This window comes from Vombatus ursinus, unplaced genomic scaffold, assembly GCF_900497805.2.
Source record: "Vombatus ursinus unplaced genomic scaffold, bare-nosed wombat genome assembly UNPS02009824.1, whole genome shotgun sequence".
Taxonomy (NCBI): Eukaryota; Metazoa; Chordata; class Mammalia; order Diprotodontia; family Vombatidae; genus Vombatus; species Vombatus ursinus.
This window is the reverse complement of record NW_020949602.1, coordinates 617,418-637,773: the sequence shown is the minus strand read 5'-3', so window position 1 is coordinate 637,773 and position 20,356 is coordinate 617,418. Positions and strand designations below refer to the sequence as shown.

Sequence of the window (20,356 nt, the reverse complement as noted above, 5' to 3'; positions counted from 1 at the left end):
GGCTCTTTGCCCAGGCTCATGTGGCTAGTAGGTGATGGAGGCACAGGGGGATCCCTGGGACTGCCGCGGTACCTTTGGGTATGAGCATTGCAAAGAGGGAGAGCTGTTACTAAGGGTGTCTCCCTCCCCTCATGGGGCTGACAGAGGCCGGGTGTTGGCGCTGTCAGAGCTTTGGGAAAGGGCCTCTCACTTGTGGCCTAGTACGGTGTCTTTAATGCTCATAAAGGTGGCCATTCTAGCGAGGAGGTTGGAGCCTCCACTCAGCAAGGGATGCAGCCAGCGGTAGTGGGGTCTAGAGCCCTCTCATTGAGGGCTGGGTGCCTTTAGACAAGTCCCTGGACTCTCCTGGTCCTCAGGCGTGTCAGCTGTAAATGGGGAGTGAGTGGTCCAGGGTCCCTTTTTGGTCGTGAGCCCCCAGGACCAGGCTTGTGCTCCTTCCCTTTCACTTTGCCTCCTGTGCCTTCCTTTGCCCTTTGTCTTCTCCCCAGTTCTGCTCTCAGCCTGTCCCTCCCTCCTCCTGCCTTCATCTCACCCCAGGCCCAGCCCATCTGCTTTTCCTTCCCTCTTGTCATCCCTGCTGTTGATCAAAGCTGTAATCTGGAGAAAACCATGCCCCTGAGGTCAGGGTGCCTGTGGCATAGAAGGCAGTAGTGATTTCTGTAGAGCACCCAGCAGTGCTGGAGGTTCTCTATGCCAGGAGAGCCTTACCAGTCAGTATGGGCCCAGCATCTCTGTGTGTCCTGCCCTGTGAATGCCACCCAGCTGGGAAAAATGATGACCCTGCTGCTAGGTGCTGGTGTCTAGGGATAGGGGCTTGGGCTTGCCTGCCCAGCCTTGGGAGGGAGGCAAGTGCAGCTTGGATGGTGATGCCCGTTTCCCCAGTCAAATGTCTTTGCCAGAGTCACCCAGTAAGTGAGGGTGAAATTGGCTCTGATTCCTGGACGCTCACTGCCCTGTGTTCCTGGAGGCTCTCCCTGGTGGTGCTGGAGGGGGAGGAGGCTCTGACCCCTGGACGCTCACTGCCCTGTGTTCCTGGAGGCTCTCTCTGGTGGTACTGGAGGGTGAGGGGGCTTTGACCCCTGGACGCTCACTGCCCTCTGGTCCTGGGGGCTCTCCCTGTTGGTGCTGGAGGGGGAGGGGGCTCTGACCCCTGGACGCTCACTGCCTTCTGGGGGCTCTCCCTAGTGGTACCAGCTTGGGACTCTGACCCCTGGATGCTCACTGTCCTCTGGTGCTGGGCAGGGGCTTGGGTGATGCCAGTTGTGACTCTTCTGTACTTCTGTGAGCAGAAGCCGCCCTTTGGATTCTTCTCTGTCCTCTGTTGTTTTAGCCTCTCGAGCGGGGAGAGCTGGGTGGCTGAATCCAGGGGCATTGTGGGAGACGGGCACATGAGTATGTCGTGGGTGCTGTATGAGTTTTTGTACTGTACCAAACAGGTCTGTAGGGACAGCTATTATCTATTCCATTCCTGGGGAACCAGGACACAAGCTAATCAGTCACACAGCATTTATTAAACTCCTTCTGTATGGCGGAGGCCGGCCTGAGCCAGGGCTGCTCTGTTTGCGGGCTCCTTCCGTGCTGGGGCCCCTGCCATTGTCCCAGGTTGCTCTTCCAGGCCGGCACCTCCCCACCTCTCTTGCGGTGGCAGCAGGGCAGGGCAGGGGGCTGCCTGGGCACTGAGCTGTCTCTGCCCTTGACTCCTCTTGCCCAGCATGTTAGTGCCTTGTGCTTGCAAGCAGAAGGTAGGTTGGTGATGTTGGGGTGGTGCACAGAGAGCCTCTCTCCAAAGAATATATCACAGCAAATACCGTCTTCCTGTTAGACCCACTTTTCCTCTTTGACGATCCAGAAGCCCTTGGAGAGGAGCGTCATCTTCATGGGGCCCCACTCTATCCACCCCCAGCCTGGAGGCACCACGGAGGCTCCCCAGTGGGGTCTAGGATTTCAAAACGCCATCCTTCTTCTGACACGGGCAGTCTTGCTTTTGCATTCCAGGGTCTCATGGTTTTGCCTGGGTTGGGGTGCTAGATTTACAGTTTGGTGTGTTTTCCCCCCAGGCTATATCCCCAAAGCTTGGATCAGCACTGCGATGGACCTCCACAGAGATGAGTGAGTGACCCTTCACCTTCTCCTCCCCGTCCCTCTCCCCTTCTCCTGGGCTGTGCGCAAGGCTCCGCTGGGAATATTTGATAACACAGAGTTCTTGGCCTTCGAGGAGTTGGCATCTGGTCAGGGGAAGTGATGTATAACTAGATCATGGCAACGCAGTGTGAGAGAAGTGTCGAGAGGAGATAATTAGCGAGCTCTGTTAGCCTGCTTAGCCTCGGAGATCCTGGGAAGGCTCTGGATTGGGGCTTTAAAGGGTGGGGAGAAGTTCAGCAGGTGGAAGGAAAGGGCGTTCCAGGAAAAGGGAACATCAGAGCAAAGGTGTGGAGGTGGGAAAACCTCCTGGCAGTTGTGTATCCAGAACCAAGTAGAACGGTGGTTGGAGCCTCCCTGTGTGGAGTAGAGATGGGCACAGTGGGGCCCCGGGGAGGTAGTTAAGCAGTGTGATTACTTAGTAGATAGTAGGGAGCAGTTGGCAGGTTTTGAACGTTACTGGGTAATAGGGTCCTAGACCTTGCACTGGAGAGGACCTTAGGTCATCTTGTCCAGTCCCCTTGTTTTCTGGCCTCAGACACTTCCAAGCTGTGGGACCCTGGGCAAGTCACTTGACTGCTCTCTGCCTTGGTTTCCGCATCTGTTTGATGGGGATCATGATAGCACCTGCCTCCCATGGTTTTTATGAGGATCAAATGAGGTCATATTTGTAAAGCCCTTAGCATAGTAGGTGCTACAATAGACACTTGTTTTTGCCTTTCCAGAGCCAGGACTCTCTGCTTTCATCTTGCTGCTGACAATAATTTGTACCTGGGTGGGATGGGGGGGCAAATCAAGAGGGCGGCCTGAGGGAGACATATGCGCGTCCCAGCGCAGTGCCTGACACATAGTGGGTGCTCAGGTGTTTTGTGGGCAGTCACAGGGCAGCGGAAGGGAATCCAGTGATGCTCCAGCTCAAAATCTTGTTTATTTTTGTTATTTAAAAAAAGTCTCCTTGATGCCCTCATGGCTGTTTATGCAGCTATCACTGCCCAAGGCTTCTGCAGTCGATGGCAATCACTGTCTTCAAGGCATTTAGTTAGAGAATGAGCTCAGTGGTAGTGTTCTTCTGTTGCTGGCTTCAGGAGCTTCTGGTGTTTGGTGAGAGTCCCTCTGGGAAGGGATTTTCTCCCCTGCCCTGGGCCCATACATCTTACCTTGGCCACTTGGAAAAGTTGTCCAGCGCGTCTCCAGATGGAGCAGAGGTACTGGCGCATTACTAAATACTTGTAATTTCCCTCTTCATTAGTATGAGTGACTCAAACCAGCTGGAATGTTTAAAAAAAAAATGGAAAGATGCTTGTGAGCTTGAGGAAGAAAGCTCATGGATTCACCTGAGGAGGGGAGCCAGGGTCGGGCCCCCAGGTTTATCTGGAAGAGCAGACGTGACATTAGGGGGAGCCTCCCGAGTAAACATTAGGCATATTGGACACTCAGGGCCCGGTCAGAAGGCGCCTGTGGTCCCTGGGCATCCCTGGGTGCTTGGCAGGCCCGTGTCCTGCAGGAATGCCCGAGAAGCCTCCCTCCCTGACTGACCTCTGGCCAGCCAGAGCCCCAGGGGGCTGACTGGAGTCTCCCTCGTCTTTCACAGGAAACAGCCTCCCTTGGACAGCCTGAGCGGGCTCTTGGACCTCTCCCTGCTCTACCACGTCTGGCTCTGCGGGGTCTTTCTTCTGGTGACCTGGTACATCACCTGGGTGCTCTTCAAGATCTATGCCACGGAGGTCAGTGTGGAGGGCTGCTCAGAGGCTCCAGACTGGCCATTGATTTCCTGTGGGCAGGTTTTTGGGTTGAATCTTAGCTGCCCAGAGCTGGAGGTTGCAGGCATGGCATTGACTTACTTAGTCGGAACGTGCCGAGTTCTTGTGTTGACTGGGTTGCTCTCGGTGTCCTCGCGCCATCCCCACAGGACCGGCGTTTGGCTCCATAATGATGTTTACATTGATGACGTAGAGTGGTTAGGTGTAAGGAAGCAGGTGTTTGGGGGCCGGGAGGGCTTGGAAGTTGAAACGTGCTGAGTGCTTGGTTTCCCTGGAGGCCTTGAGACCGAGGCCAGGCTGGTGACTGAGCACCCGTCAGGTGCCTTGTCACTAAAAAAGTACAGAGCTTACTGATAGTGTGCTAAGGCTGTTATCCTTGCTGCAGTGAATTTTTAAAGGAGACTTCATAAGGTGGAAGTGTCAGGTGAAAATGAAAGCTTTTGTGAGAGCTGCATAAGCAGGTGGCACTGGCCTCGTTCTCTCTCCTCTGTGGGCCGAGAACCCTCTTTCTGGGCTGACGGAGGCTGGGGAGGAGGGGTGATTTCCTTGGGATGGGGAGGCTGCTCTGCCCTGAGCCTGTTTGGGCACAGGGGCACTCACAGGTTTCTGGCCATTCTGGGACTTTAACCTCACAGCGGGTACTGGGGCTTGGTCTTGCTGCCTGGGCCCAAATGCGTGGCTCATTTTCGTCATCCTCCTTCTCTGGTTTCAGGCTCACGTCTTCCCTGTTCAGCCCATGTTTACGGGAGACTCAGAAGAATGCTTACCCAAAGTCTTAAACGGCAGCTCTCCCCTCATCATAAAGGTATGTGCTGCCACCCTTCCCCCGCTCCTCTTTACCCAGCCAGCCTCTCCGGGGAACCTTATTGCGTCTGGTGCGCCTTAGCTTTTCTAGGGACTGGTTGGCTGTACAGCTCACTCGGGCTCACGTCTCCCTCAGCTGATCATTTTCTGCTGTGGGTGGAGAGAGATTTCTCCAGCTTTTGTCTTTGTTTAGGTGCTAGCCCGTGCCCCCCCCCCCCCCAGCCCTGCCCCCATGAAGCCTTCCGAGCCTCTTCTCTGCTGGCTGACGGTGTCAGGGGGATCAGGGCGACTGGAGGAGGGGGTTCGGGGCTGAGGCAGGGGTAGAGCCCGGGTTCTCTGGGGCTCTCTCACTCTTCCCATTCCAGCATCACGTGGAAGCATTGGAAGTACCAGGTTCCCCTCCTCCTCCCCGCACCCTAGTTTTCTCATGGCCCATGGCCTGGTCTGACATTCTGTACTGCCCGAACTCCCGTTCTCTCCTGCTGGCAGATGGCGAGGGCCTCGAAGGCAGGGCTGTCAGCTGGCCTCTGTCTGTCTTTACCTTCCAGGTGCCCCACACCTGGCTTGTCACATAGAGTAGACCCTTACTAAGCCCTGTTCAGCTGGATCAGTGTGAAGGTGATTTCTCAGAATAAGACAGAAGAGTAACTTTGAGACACTTTAGAGACGGGCTTTTTTACAACAGATTCTGTCTGGTGGCCCCATCTCAGCCCCCGGTCGGTCACTGGGTAACGAGTCAAAGGTGTGGGTTGCGTTTGTGGCAGAGGCCTTGGGGAGGGTGTTGGAGCCCGAGGTCTCTTGGTGGGCCTTCCCTGGTACAGATGAAGGTCCAGGGACCAGGCAGGGTCTTCTGAGCAGGTTTCTGCATGCGAGTCCTGGGGGCTCTGCCCTGGCTTTGGTCAGACTCACTGTCATTAGAAATCTGAAACAGATGAGCCTCGTCTCACTTGCTGTGACTGTGGGAGGCTCCTGGAGGCCTGAGAGACCCCCTCCAGGGGGCATTCCCTTTAGCTGATAGCTCTAGAGAGTCGGTGAAGGTTTACAGATGCCTGCTTGGGCTTGGACACATGGGACGGGTGTGGCTGCTGACCACTGCCCGACGACATGGGGTGACGTCGGCTTGGCTGGTGATGAACAAGCCGTGGGAGGGGGAGGTTTTGAAGCCGTGTTCTGGTGAGTGAGACAAAGGACCAGTGAGTGAGTGACTTTGGAGCTTCCGCCATTCCAGAATCTGTTTTTTGTGTGTAATTGCTGGGGTTTCTAAGCCCAGATTTTATGTATGTCAGCATTTGTCCTATTAGTTACACGCTGAGAAGAAACAAAAAACAGATCTGTGTCTAAGGAAACAGGACAATGACATGGGCACGCGCAGGACCCTGGGCTTCCTGGCTGAGAGCTGGAAGGAAGCATGGGGCCAGTGTGGGCCAGTGACCTGTCCAGGGTGGTCCTGGCGGGCAGGGGGGCACACAGGGCCACAGCCGGCCCGGCCAGGCTGGTGATTGGACATGCCATTTCCCTGGATACTCCCAGAAGGGCTCACCCTGGAATCCAGGCTTAGTTAATTTGCATTTGTCTTTGTGATGGATAAAGGGTCCTGGCTCTTAGTGTTTAGGGCCTTGCCTTTTCCAGGTTTAAGGAACTCTCTCTGTGTCCCCTTTCCCAGGCACCACTGTCCATTCTCTGGGGTGTCCCCAGGTACATCTGGGGGCACCCTGTGTCACGTGGACTTTCCACCCCTAACCAGGATGTGTCTGTCTCCCTGCAGTATCTGGCCCTGCAGGACCTCATGCTGCTGTCTCAGTACTCTCCTTCCAGGCGACAAGAAGTATTCAGCCTCAGCCAACCAGGTATCTCCAAGGCTCCTACGCCTGACTGGGGCGGGTGGGAGGAAGAGCTCCGCCCGCTGCGCCTGCCCTCCTGCTGGCAGTGGGGCCTCCGCCCTGTGTGGCTACTTGGGCTCAACAGATTTTTTCCCTCCATTAAGTCTTTGTTACATAAAGGGTAGGCTCTCGAGGGGTATATTTGGAAGCAAAAGCAATGTAAACATGAAAAGTAGCACTAAAAACGAAAATCAATGACAGTGATTCCCAGGATAAACTATCGGGTTCCGTTAGATGAGAAGCCCACCAACCTGGTGGCTACAGGTGGGCTGCCTGGGAGAAGTCTGGTGGCAGCAGCATTGACGCCATCAGGGAAAGGTTTTTAAACCAAAACGTATTTTTCTCCTGTGTTCTTTGTCTCTCCTCCGCCCAAGGAAATGATTAACTAGACAGTTTTAGAGAAAAGGAGAGAGGGGTGTTGTAGAATCTTAAAACTGAAAGGGACCTTTGAGAAATCTTATTTTAAAGGTAAGGAACCTGAGTTTCACTAAAGTGACTCACCCAAGGTCACGTAGCTGATGTGGGGCAGGGCTAGACTGAACACTAGAACTTAATGTCCAGTGCTTTTTTTCTTTTACATTCTCTTTCCTGTCCAGAAGAAGGACAGCTAGCCTTTGAGCCTCCCAGGCAAACCCTGTGTGGGCCCTCCCTCTGCCTGTGAAGCCAGAGCTGTGCTGGTGGTGGTCTGGGCACGGGTTGACCGTCCTCGGCAAGGCGAAGGGGGATGAGCTGGGTGACCCCACGGACTCTTTCAGCCCTGGCTTGGCTGTAATGCTTTCCCTCTCAGCGTCTTAGCACCGGGAGGTAGGGGGTCCCCCTGGCAAGGGAGAAAGCAAGCAGGCCAAGCTCCTAGACCCCCTTCCTCCACCGGGGGAACCGGGGCACCCTAAAGAAGCTAGGATGTTTTGGAAGGAAGCAAGCCAGCAAGAATTTATTAAGCACTTACTGTGTGCCAGGCACTGGGCTGAGTGTTGGGCACACAGGTCCAAGTAAAAAGAGGCGAAGACAGGTCCTGCCCTGGGGGTAATGGGGGAGGCTGAAGGGAGGACCGGGGCTGAGGGGATGGTGGAGGAAGCTTGGAAGGCCCAGAGCTGGGGCAGCTCCGTTGGTTTTGTGACACGGTGAGAGCTCACATACCAGAGACATTTTGAAATGTAAGCACCGTGTGTGTGTGTGTGTGCGTGCGTGTGTGTGTGCGCACGTGCAACCACAAAAATCTTATGTGAGTGATGTTTTTATGATGTGTGCCGTCTCCCACCTTTTTTAGCCACTTACCTGGGGGCAGGGTTTGTTGAGGGGAGAGCCCTTCTCTGCATGTTGAATGTCGTCTCTGGTGTCTTGGCTTGACCGGCCATGAGAGGAGGCAGCCTCCTTCTGGAGAGACCCCTGAGGGTCTGGCTGTAGAGTTGGAAAGGACCCCAAGGCCCTTGACCTAGGGAAGGGAAAAACCCCGCCAAGGTCACCTGGGGAGGAGGTGGCAGGTTCTGAGGAAGCCTTTCCAAACTCACTGGTTTGTCCCCTGACTTGGGGTAGCCCCATTTGATGCCAGGACAATCCTTAGGCCAGAAGGGTGGGATTGTCTCTGGGGATTTCTTGAGGAGGGTCTTCCTGCAGAGATTGTGCGGGGGCTGACCCCTCTGCCATGTTCCCCCCAACACTGAGGCCTGTTATTTGATGTTTAAGTGACTTTAGTAAGGAAACAAAGCCGCCAACCAGCCAGAGATAATGAGAAGCAGGGAGAGTTTTCTGAAGAGAGGGAATAATGAAAGAGCAGACGTGTGCGCGAGCGGGGCAGGGGCCGGCCTGAACAGTGATGCCAGCAGCCCCTCATGTGGAAGTGGACGTGGGGAAGCCTGCCAGGAGGGCCCGCCTCGTCCCGCTGGGTCCCACCCGGCTGGTGGGAGGGCCTTGGGGTGCTGGCCTGCCCCTCGTTAGACATGGCCGCTTTTGTGGACTGCGTTCCCAGCCTGTTTATTGCAGCTGATGTCATCCTTGGTCTTTTTCATGGCCTTCAGATGTAAAAATATTTGTGTCTCCTGCACAAGGTTTGCTTTGGTTTTAAGTGACTTTTTAGGGCTTTTCGTTTTTTGGCATTTGGGATCTCTTTGGCCTGGGAGCTGGGTGGATGGTGAGGGAGGAAGATTTTGGAAAAAGAGATGACAGAATTAGGATCCCACAATTTCTCAGCTGACTGTAATGGTGGGCCAAAAACCTCATGAGGATGACTGCAAAGTCCTATCCTGGTACAGTTAATTAAAGGTTTTTTAACCCAAGTCTAGAATGGAGAAGTCTTGCCCTGTATCGATGTGTGTGGAAAAAGCCAGGAGAAGGGATTGTAGTCATAGGAGTCAGCAGTGGGATGTGGTAACCCAAAAAGTGTCTTGTGTGGCCGGGCTGCATGGCTGGCATTCCCGTCCCCACCAGGCAGAGCAGGGATGCCGCTGGCTGGGCAGAGCAGGGACGCTGCCAGGCCCCCTCTCTCCTGTCATCAGAGCAGTTTGTGTCCAGTTCTGGGCACCACATTTTAGGGAAGACAGCGAAAAACTGGAGGGCATGCGGGGGAGGGTACCCAGCAAGATGAGGGCATCTCAAAGCCAGACCGCATGGGGAACTGTGGAAAGAAGTGGGAACATTGAGCCTGAGATAGTACGTCTCGGTGTGGCTGTGTCGGGTATTTGGAAGACAAGTGGGCCCCTTCAGCTTGGCTGCCGAGGGCAGAGCAAGGACAAACGAAGGGGAAGGGATGTGGGGGGCTGGGAGGCCCTTGTCCAGGGCAGGTGGCGGCTGGGCGAGCTGACCTCGACTCCTTTCCAGCTCTGAGGCTCTGCCCTTCTTTTTCTCCGTCATGTTGTGATGGGGGTGTTGGCCGAGTTTTAAAACTGTTGTCTGATCTCTAGGGGGGCACCCCCACAACTGGGTGGCCATATCTCGCGAGTGTTTGGCTCTGCTGAATGACTTGACTCAGAAACTTGTGATCTATCAAGAAGCCGCGGCCACCAATGGACGAGTGAAGCCCCCGCCCAGCTCTGTGGAGTCAAAGAAGCCCCCAGTGATGGAAGGTAACTCAGGGTATCCCGCGGGCTGCCTCGCTGTTCCCCACCCCCTCCCCAACCCTTGCTCTGGGCCACCTTGCTGTCCTCCCTCCTCTCATGGGCTGCTTCGCTGCCTCAAGTGTGCCTATTAGCCCCATTTTATAGATGGAGAAACTGAGGCTTGGAGAACTTGAATGGCATGCCATGATCCCACAGTAAGGACCGGCCAAAGAGCCAGGGCCCTACATCAGAAAGAGGCGACTGGAAGGGGTTACACTGGTCCTCTGAGCTAAGAGTCTTGGGATGGGGGCCTGGAGACTGAGGGCTGTGTCCCTCCCCGCCCCCTTTTCTTTTTTCTCTTCTTGATTTTGGAGGCAGGAGGCTTGTTTTGCTGTCTGGTGTGGGTTCCCTTTGGTCCATGTGTGGAGGAGCCTTCTGAAGCCTCTTGGGGTTCATGTTCTCCAGGTTCTACTAGCGTCCCTGTGCTCAGGTTTACAAAAGTCTCCCTAGATTTCTGTGGATGTTTTCTGTGCTTCTCCAGTCTGCGGTCTCTTACGTTCATGCACCACGACTGGTTCAGACGGCTAGTTAATGGGCGCCTGAGCCACGTAGAGGTGGCTTCGGAGAACGTGGCCTCTGGAGGCCGGCCCCACTCTTCTCACTGGCAGAGGAAAGCTCACTAACACACACATATGTTGGTTTTTTTTTTTTTTTTTTGCAGAAGAAATTGCCTTTCAGACTCCCAAGGCCAATCTGATGTCGAAGGCTTTGATGCCGTCACTGGTAAAAGCGTCCCTCTTTTCTTCCAAATTTACTTCTCCTGACTCCCCCGCCCCGATCGTCTCCCTTTTTGGTGATGGTGTTGGGAGCCGGATGGCGGGGGTAGGAGACTTCAAGTCCCCCGTGTACAAGGGCCCCCTGAGTCCCCAGCTGACGAGAAGAGGCCCCAGACTGTGGACTTCACTGACAGGTGAGCTCTGGACGGTTTCTTTCCTACTTCTGTCCTGAGTCTGATTAGCGGTCAGGTCAGTGTGTAGTTATCACACGCTTACTCTAGGCCAGGGAGTGTGCTGAGCTCTGGATCACAAATACACAAGCAGAAAGACAGACAGTCCCTGCCCTCAAAGAGCTTCCATTCTGTCTGATGGAGTCGGAGGAAGGTCCTCGTCCTCAGCGTGGGGATGTAGTGGAGGGAGTCTGCAGCACAGCCTGGAGGGGAAGGAGAGGCAGGGTGGAGTGGAGGGAGCTCCTTCAGCCTCAGCCCTGATTAGCACCGAGGCAGATTTGCATGTTCTGTGTGGACATTTTTGTCACTGTAAAGTGAACTTAATAGACCAAACACCCCCTCCCCCCTTCTCTCCTTAGACCTGCAAAGCGATGGGCCCCAGAGCCCCAGCTCCTTCCCTCCCCCTGTTAGTTGTGGGGCCAAACATGAAGACAGAGGCCCACCCAGCAAGCTGTACTCGTGGCTGCAGAGTAAACAACAGCAGGTAGACGGGGGAGCACATCAGAGAATGCCACGGTGATGTGTGGAGAGCGCCAGGGCTCTCTCCCTGGGGAGGGCTGCTCCTCCTTGGTGGCTGCAGGTCACGGGCAAGGCTGGGATCTGGGGACAGAAGTGACTGACTGTGTGGCCTTAAAGACCACCGCCAGCCACGGGAGATGCCATCCATCACCCATGCCAGGCCCACGGCACAGGCAAGTCTGGTGGCTTCCCGGGGGGATGGAAGGTGGGAGCCCCTCCTGCCTCCTCTAAGGAGGGTGGGAAGAGTAACCTTTGACCCTCGGAGGGATATCTGGATGACAGGTCAGGAGACGGGAGGGGCTGGGTCTTGAATTGAAGCTAACAAACATTCCCTGAGCCCCGTCTGTGTGCCAGACACGGTGCTGGGCCCTCAGGAGGCGGGGGCTGATCAGAGCTCCCATGGGTATTTGTAGTCAACGTGGGATGCCCATCTTGGTTCCCACATTTACAGAAGAAGGCATCGGCCTAAATGGCACGGTACGTACGGTACAGTGGGAAGAGCGCTGGGTCCGGATGTTCTGGGTTCAGATCCCGGCTCTGCCACCAAGTACTTCGTGGCCTTGGACAAGGCATGTCGCTCCTCTGGGCCTCAGTTTCTTCATCTGTCAAGTGAAGGGGCAGGACTAGATGAGCGCTCGGGGCTCTCCGAGGACTCCGGAGTTAAAACCCCGATGCGGGGAGGATGGGGTGCCCTGGAGGTCAGGGGCGACTGGGGCGTTTGTAGCCACGTGCTGTTCAGGTCGCTGTCCTCCTGCCAAGGACTCGTCCCCAGCGCGTGTCTGGCCAGTGTCTTGGTGGGGTGGGGGGTGGCCTCTGGAATCCCCCTTGATCTTCCCCAGAGCCGGTGGCCGCAGCAGCTTCCCGGCCAGCCGATACCCCAGGTTGTCCCCTGCTGGCGTCACCTGATCGGGGGGGTAGGGTGGTGCCCTCATCGTCTCTTTCCCTGCCCAGGTGAAGAGCTTCCTGTCCAAGCGTGTGCTGATCGTGTACTTTTTCAGCAAGGTGAGGACCCAGCCTGTGGGGGAGGGGAGGATGGGGGGGGTGGGCACAGAGGCGGCACTCTTGGGCTGCCGCTGCAGGGGTCAGTAGCGCTTTGTTCTGCAGGGCAGGGGTTCTGTCCGTCCGGTGTCTGCCACGGGAGAACTTGGCCTAGACGAGGCTGGCCAGGAGCTTTCTTTTCTCACTGTTTTGATGACAGCTTCATTGTAATTGGTTTCCTTTGCAGTCCTTTGTATTTTATGCATTGAAAAGCCTGCTTCTGCCAAGAGGTCCATGCCCTTTCCCAAGCTGGCTGCCCAGGGATCTCTGGACTAGACTGACATCTTAGAATCCAGAATGTCAGAGAACGTCCAGGCAGGCGTCCGAGTGTCAGAGACTCAGGAGTCCTATCATTCAGTGCCCTCATTTTACAGATGAGCAAAGTGAAGCCTAGAGCGCGCGTCCGGACCGCCTAGCACCGCCCTGCCTGGCTCTCCATCTGTGTGTCTGGAGCAAGCCAAGGCTGCCTGTCTAGCCTCCCGGCCTTTCACTCTGCTCACCCCCAAAGTCAGGAAAGGCCAGGGTGCTGGAGTTGAGATGGCTGTTGGGGGCCACTCGTGATGCGTACCGAGCTGTGGGGTGGCCTTGCACGCTAGGAACTGCAGACGCCAAGGGAGAGTCAGTCCCTTTGCAGAAGCTGAAGATGCGTCCGTTTCCTGGGCTCTGGCTGCTTTGCGTTAATTAATCTTTGGTGACCAGAACTGCTTTCTTTATACACACACTGCCATTAACACTTGTTTCCAGTTCAGAGCAATCATTGATTGAGTGCCTCCTGTAGGAAACACCTGGCTGTGTCTGGGGATAGTAGAGGGGGACTAGCTCCAGCCGGGCGTCTCGGGAAGGTGGCCTCGTGCAGAGGTGATCGCTGTTCAGGTGGGAGAGGGAAGGACCTGGGAAGAGCAGGGCAGCTTTTAGGGAAAAGATGGTGGAGAGGTTGAGTGGGCCAGGATGCTCCAGACTCGAGGGCCGGGGACGTGGGCCACACAGAGCGCGGCTGGCAGGACTTGTGGAGCCAGACATGGCACATTCTCGATGCCCGGGGCGGGGGTGGCACCCAGAGCCAGCATGGACCTGACTCCTGCTCTAGTCCCCGGGCCTTCTTTTTAATTTAAAAATGAAATGTGATTTTTTTTAATTAACAGAAATCCATTTTTTCACCCTCAAAGCCCTCCTCTCTGTCTTCTCCCCCAACCGTTGGAAGCCAAACTCTGCTGATGAGTATGCGTAGTTGAGTCTGCCATCAGCCAACGCTTCCCCGTTGGTCACAGCCACAAATGTCTGTCTCTTGTCTCCCGCCGCCCCACCCCCACCCCCCCATCCATCTCCCCTTGAGAAGGAAGGGAGAAGCAGGGTCCATCCCAGGGGATGAGGAGGAGCAAAGGAGAACATTTTTGTAAAGTATTTTGTACACCTTACAGTGCTAAAGAAATGCGAGCTGTTTGTACAGTAGTGTATAAGTTGGCTACCTGGGTGGTGCCATAGTGCACAGAGCACCATCCTGCTGTCAGGAAGACCCGAGTTCAAATCCAGCCTCATACACTTAGTAGCTGTGTGACCCTGGACAGGTCAGCTCACCCTGTTTGCCTCAGTTTCCTCATCTGTAAAATGAGCTGGAGAAGAAAAATGGCAAAGCACTCCAGTGTCTGCCAAGAAAACCCTAGAAAAGGGGTTAGGAAGAGATGGGCGTGACTGAAACAGCGGAACAGCACGTATAAATTGTTCTCCTTGTAAATGTACTTCCTTCATTTGGCAGCATTTGTATAATGCTCGGAGGTTTGCTAAATGCTTTTCAAATGTTCTCATGTGTTCCTTACATCAACCCTATGAAGCAGGTGCTGTTGTTATCCCCATTTTACAGATGACAAAACAGATGGGCAAGGTAAGTGACTTGGCCCAGGTCGTGCAACTAATAAGTAACTGAGGCAGGATTTGAACCCAGTCTTCCTGATTCCAGGTCTGGCACTTTGCCCACTGGGCCACCTACCTGCCCTCCCAAAAAACAAAAACAAAACCAAAACCTGCCAGCCCCAGAGACATTAAAGAAAGAAGAGGGGACACACGCACACACTCACACACTCACACTGATGGCAGTTCTTTGTGGGGCATTAGTGTAATGGAATACTATTGTGCCATAAGGAATGATGAAGGGGGTGGTTTTGGAGAAACTGGGCAAGACTCGTGTGAACCGATGTGGGGGGAAATGAGCAAACCAGAAGAATTTGTATTAAAACAACTGTATTGTAAAGGTGTCAATGCAGTGCCCAGTCATGATCCCAGAGGACCAGTGCTGAGACATACCGTGTACCTGGTTGAGATAATGTTATGTGGTTAAAGGGGTTTTGTTTTTCTTTTTGTCTTTGGGGAGGGATTGAGGGGAGAGAAAATTGATTTTTATTAGAAAAAAGTTAATTTAAAAAATAGCTGCTGTAAATATTTTGTACCTCTGGACCCTTTTCCTCTTTCTTTGAGCTCTAGGCCTAGTGGTGGTATCACTGCTGCTCCTACTGGGGACACCACATTGCTGGGCGACTGATTTTTAAAATGTAAATATAAAAATCCATCTTAGAATTTACCTCTTAAGCCTCAAAGAGTTTTGGAGCTGAGAGACTTTGGAAGCCTCCATTTGAGACTTTTCATTTTACAGATGGAAGAGATGACGAGACAGGAAGGGGCTTGGCCAAGGGCCTGCAGCTGGGACTCAGTTTCCCAAGTCCTGGTTGTTGCTTGGTGCCCTCAGACCCCAGGTCTGGGCCGTGTGTGGGTGGGTGAGAGCACGCTGTCTGCTGCCGCAGCCACCGCTGATGCCGCCACCACCGCCAAAGTAAACTCTCTTCTCTTTGTTTTTAGCATCCAGAGGCCTCCATCCAGGCAGTTTTTTCAGATGCTCAAATGCACATCTGGGCATTAGAAGGTAAGGTGTTCTTTTTTTTTTAGTTTTAATACATTTTTTTCCAATTACACGTAAAAACAATTTTTAACCTTTGTTTTTTAATAATTTTGAGTTCCAAATTTTCTTCCACTCTCCTTCCCCTTCCCCCTCATTGAGAAGGCGAGTGATTTGATAAAGGCTCTATGTGTTCAGTCATACAAAACATCTCCACATTAGTCATGTTGTGAGAGAAAACAAGACAAAAAAACCAAGAAAAATAAAGAAAATAAACCAGTATGCCTCATTCCCTGTTCAGATGCCATCAGTTCTTTCTCTGGTGGTGGACAGCATCTTTCATCATAGGTCAGGAGGTGAGGCGGAGCAGAACGAGACTTCATGAAACCCAGCGACCGTCTGTCCAGCCTGGGTGGGTGGGTGGGTGGGGAGTCCTGCCTCCAAGCACCGGCCTTGGGCCAGGCCATCTCCTCGGCTTCCTTCCGTGGACAGTGGGGAAGCCAGGGGCGCCCTGGGCTCCGGGGGCTCAGCTTGGCACCTGAGGAGGGCCCTGTGCCCAGGCAAGGGACCCCAAGGGAGGAAATACCGTTCTTGTTCTGATTTCATTAGAGCCTGTGGTTTGTTTGTCCCTCCTTTGAGGTCTGTCCCACTTGGTAGCAGCGTCCTTTACTGAAGACAGGTTTGGGGTCGTCCAGACCACGCTCCCCACCATTCTGAGCACTCTGCTGATGCTGCAAGAGGTAAGACATGCAGGCGGCTCTCTGCCTCGTGCTAAAAGGGAGTCTGCTGTGGGAAGCTGTGCACCGAAGGTCACCTTGGGAGGGGTCATTCTGAGCCTCAGAGAAGGGCAGTGACCTCCTCGAGCTCACCCAATCAACAAGGGACAGGATCTGTCTGACCTCGGGCCTTTGAGCACCGTGGCTGCGGAGGGGCCTTCTTGCCTTCCTGCCTTTGAGAGCCCTCTACTCGTTTACTGTTAGGACTTGTCCAGGGTCACCCAGCGGGGGATGGGGCTGTGGCCCCTTTTGTCCAGACCATCTTTGTACCGTCTGTCTGCATCTCTGGCTGGGGAATGGGTTCCTGGTAACCTTTGCTGAGCCCCTGGCTGGGGGTTTAGGTGGGGAGTGGAGATGGAGGCTGTCTCCGTCTGACGGGGCCAGGAACTTAAAATTACCTAACTTAGAGCAGTCTTTAACCTCCCCTGCAGTAAGGCATCACCCCTTCCTTCCTTTGTAGTGATCCATCACTTTGGTGGTCAGCCTCCTTGTGGTCCTGGGCAGTGCAGGGAGCACCGCTTCCTTGTGTCCTGATGCAGGCCCAGGGCTCACCCCTGACCAGCCTAAAATGTGTGGGTGGGGAAGGAGGAGAGAAAGGCGGGCGGAGAGTCAGCGCCTCTCCCTTTGCCTACCTCCCACGGCACAGGGCCTCGGTCCCTGGTCTGGTTCCGGCGGATGGACAGGGCCCGTCTTTTCCCAGGAGTCGATGATTGCCATGGCCCCCAGAGCAGCCTCTGCCTGGCTTCCTGTGACCGACCAGGAACGGACACACACGGCCCGTACCGGGGAGGGCCCACAGTTGTGGGAGAGCACTGTTGTGGGGGTGACCTCTTTTTGAGGTTCATCTCTTTCAGCTCATGAAGCCTCAGTCTTCCTATTTTGCAGATGGGGAAATCCTACTGGTACTCCCTCCCTTATGGGATGCTTGCAAACCGCTAAGGTGCTGTGCAAATGAGTTGGGCCTTCTCTTTTGGAACAGAGTTTAGCTGTGCACGGACCTCTCGCCCCGTGCCCATCCAGAGCAAAGCCTGCTCCAGAGCTGGGGGCACTTGGAATGTCAGTGACCCAGCCACAGTCACATGGCCAGCACGGGTTTGGAGGGCTTCCTGATCCTCCGTGCCACACTGCCTCTCGGGGATTATTGTTGGTATTCCTGCCAATCGGCAAACATTTTTTAAGTGCCTGCTCTGTGCCAGGTGACTGTGCTGAGTGCTGGGGCTACAAAAAGAGGCAGAAGACAGTTCCTGTCCTCAAGGTGCTTACGGTCTAAGGCGTGCAAACACACGTACAGATGAGTTTCGTGTGGGATAAACAGGCGATGATGAACAGAGGAAAGGCACTGGAATGAAGAGGGTTAGGGAGGGCTTCCTGAGGAAGGTGGGCTCTTAGCTGGGACCTGAAGGACCAGGGAGGTCAGTAGTTGGGGTGCAGCAGGGGGGGCGTCTACCAGGCACGGGGGAGAGTGTGCAGAGCCCAGAGATGGAAGGCCTTGTTGGTGGAACAGCCGGAGGGCGGGGTCACCAGATCTGAGGGTGTGGTGGGACTGGGGAGTGGGGGGGCCGGTGATGGAGGGCTGTGGAGGCCAAGCAGAGAATGTGTTTGATCTGGAGGCGATCGGGAGTCACTGGAGTTGGAGTGTGTGTGGGGGTGAGGGACATGGGCAGACCTGTGTTTTAGGAAGATGGCTTTGGTGGCTGGATGGTCCAGGTGTGAGGGGATGAGGGTCTGCACCAGAATGGGGGCATCGTCAGAGCACAGAGGGGAGCATGTTCGAGAGGTGGCGCAGAGGTGAAATTGACAGGCCTTGGCCACAGATGGGATGTGGGGGCGTCAGAGGGAGGAGTTGAGGATGACTCCTGGGGTGTGAGCCTGAGGGACGGGGGGCGGTGTTGCCTCTATAGTAATAGGGAAGGTAGGAGGGGAGAGGAGTTGTGGGAAGGGATTTGAGTTCCATTTTGGACACGTTGAATTTAAGATGTCTGCTGGACATCCAGTTTGAGATTTCTGAGAGGAAGATGGATCTGGGTTATGGGCGGGGGAAGGAGCCGGGCACAGGCCCCTGAAGCTGAGAGATGGCAGGAGCGCTGCAGGGTAACCAGAACTGAGGGAAGGAGCCTTTGGGTGAAATCCTGGCTCTTCTGCCCACCCTCCCTGGCCCTGGGCTCGGCCCCTCAGAGAGGGCGGGCTGTTTCTGTCCTATGCCGCTTTTGCTCTGTCTGAGGGGCTGAGGGACACTGGCAATCACCGCCGTGCCCACACAGGGCACTGCTCAGGCCTCACAGCAGTTTTGTGAGAGAAGGGCTCTGGGGACCTTGCCCCCAGCCACAGAGGAGGGCACTGAGGCTGAGCAGCTCCTGAGCGTCAACGGGGGATCCGAACCCAGTCCCTGCAGTGTCCCAAGCCTCCTGCTGCTGAATCTGCCCTGGTGAGGGACCTCACAGGTGGTTTTACTGCTTGTGCTCAGGGCAAGCCTTTGGCCTCGCTCTGTGATGGCCTAGCTCCACGTGCACACCTACCTGCCCGCCCTCTGATGGCTCCCCTTTGCATCCAGGTGTGCGTGGGGCCCCGCATCAGCGAGGCCCCAGGTCTAAGGCCCAGACCTGCCTTGCACACTCCCGAGTGTGGGCACACACTCATCCTCTCGGAGGCGCCTGGTGTGTAACTGCTTTAAAAGATGCTTGTGCATCAAGGCCAAGGTGCCAGTGCCTGGGTGCATAGGACAGTGACCAGCCTCGGTGTGTCTTGGATAATGAGCCAAGCCGAGGAGGAAGGTCCGGGAGCCTCTTCTGTGGCGTGACTTGGGACCAAGAGTTTACGTCCCAGAAGGATGTGATTCTCTTCTTGCTGAAGGCGTCCTGCCACTGAGTAGCCTTTTTCTCATCTAATCCCTCGGGAGCCCAGATGTGATTTGATCCTGTGAACCAGGCCTCGGTAGCCGGTTCTAAGCCAGCAACTTCCCCTTGTCTGTTAGGCAGTCGACAAACACTTCAAGCTGCCGCACGCGTCCAGCCGACCGCCCAGGCTCTCGGGAAGCCTTGTGGACACTTCTTATAAGACTCTGAGGTTTGCGCTCCGCGCGTCCCTGAAAACTGCCATCTACAGGATAACCACCACCTTTGGGGAACACCTCAAGTAAGTCTGTTGTAGTCCCTGCTCCCTTTCTCTGGGTGGGCGCCTTTCAGCAGCTACCCGAGGTTGGGCGCTCATCTGGAGTCCATGCAGCCAGTTTGAGAGTTGTGGGGCTCGCAGCTAGTCAGGGCGACCTTCATGCTTATGAGTCAGGAGAACGCTGATTGGAAGCTAGAGTAAGGCCCACTATAAAGTCTAATGGTCCAGGCAGACAAACGTGTGAAGGACAGCGGCTGCTTGGGGCCTTTCTTCTCACCATTTAGGCCCAGGACCCGCAGGTGCAGTTGGCTTGTTTAAAGAAGGCCATAGGAGGTGAGGAGCACCACGCTAGAGGGGAGAGAGTAGAGAAGTGTTGGGGCAGGGTGCCAGGCCGCAGAGGAGGGAACTGGAGGGGCTTCGTGACCCCCCAGACTGCTGAAGGTTCTCCTTTAAAACACAACAGAGAGCTTGGCACTGAAGCGCCCCACCATTTGAGAAAAGGCATTTAACACCATTGCCCAAATGTCAGCCCACAGACCAAGGCAGAGGTCCCAATGCTGTAGCGCTAAATCCAGCCCTCCTTGGTGAATCCTGTTGGAAAGATGTACTTGGAAACAGCTAGAGAGAGACCCTAGGAGAGACCCCTAGGGAGAGAGCCGGCGAGCGTCAGCCCTCGGTGGGGGGCTGCTCTTCCCTTGTGAGCCCTGCCTCGCTCCTGGCTAGTGAGAGAGGGACAGTCGGAGGCCCTGAAGGTGAGGAGCAGAGGGTCTCTAAGGCCCCTGGGCCCTCCTCGCTTTTCCAGCCAGAGGGCCCTGGAGGGGCTTTAGTGACCAGTGCCCCACTCCCTTTTTTTTATACATGCAGCTAGGTGCAGAGAGAGAAGGGGACAGGCTGAAGGTCGCCCAGTCAGTGGGAGCATGGGCTGGATCCAGGTCTGTGGGCTCGGATCTTTTCTGTGATCTCTTACTTTTTCCTCCAAAGAAAACCAAGGAAGAGATAATAATGTTAAAAGCCAGAATAGTTAAGAATGTGAAAATACTGAATTAATAAATAAATGTAAGAGCTGTTTTTAAGACTAATAAAATTGACAAAACAGAAGTCAACTTAAATCAGAAAAAGGAGAAAGAAAACCCAGATCATCAAAATTAGAAATAAAAAGATAGACATCAGAGCAAAAAGAAGAGGGCCACTGGAGGATCTCTGCTGGCGCAGGGGAGTGTCTTCTTTCACTCAGGGTAGAGTTGTCCTCTGCTCACCCCTGGAGGTGTGGAGCTCAGGCTCGCCCCTCTTGCCTCTGCCGGGCTGGTCCTTGAATTACACACGCACGCACCCACACGTACCAAATATATATGCCACATACACACATAAGCATCATACACGTGCCACACGTAAGCACACATACACCCCCCC

The 20,356-nt window shown here is 54.8% G+C and overlaps 1 protein-coding gene across 1 annotated transcript in view; it reads left to right on the top strand.

Annotated features, from left to right (window-relative positions):
• Nucleotides 1-20,356, top strand: part of NDC1 (NDC1 transmembrane nucleoporin) — a 43,058-nt gene that overhangs the window by 16,502 nt on the left and 6,200 nt on the right. The window contains exons 7-17 of the mRNA XM_027852816.1: nt 2,058-2,109; nt 3,731-3,863; nt 4,612-4,704; nt 6,469-6,550; nt 9,481-9,642; nt 10,337-10,585; nt 10,981-11,105; nt 12,092-12,142; nt 15,026-15,089; nt 15,702-15,802; nt 18,810-18,970. Coding sequence (XP_027708617.1) covers nt 2,058-2,109; nt 3,731-3,863; nt 4,612-4,704; nt 6,469-6,550; nt 9,481-9,642; nt 10,337-10,585; nt 10,981-11,105; nt 12,092-12,142; nt 15,026-15,089; nt 15,702-15,802; nt 18,810-18,970 — 1,273 coding nt within the window. The remainder of the gene's footprint in view (nt 1-2,057; nt 2,110-3,730; nt 3,864-4,611; nt 4,705-6,468; nt 6,551-9,480; nt 9,643-10,336; nt 10,586-10,980; nt 11,106-12,091; nt 12,143-15,025; nt 15,090-15,701; nt 15,803-18,809; nt 18,971-20,356) is intronic.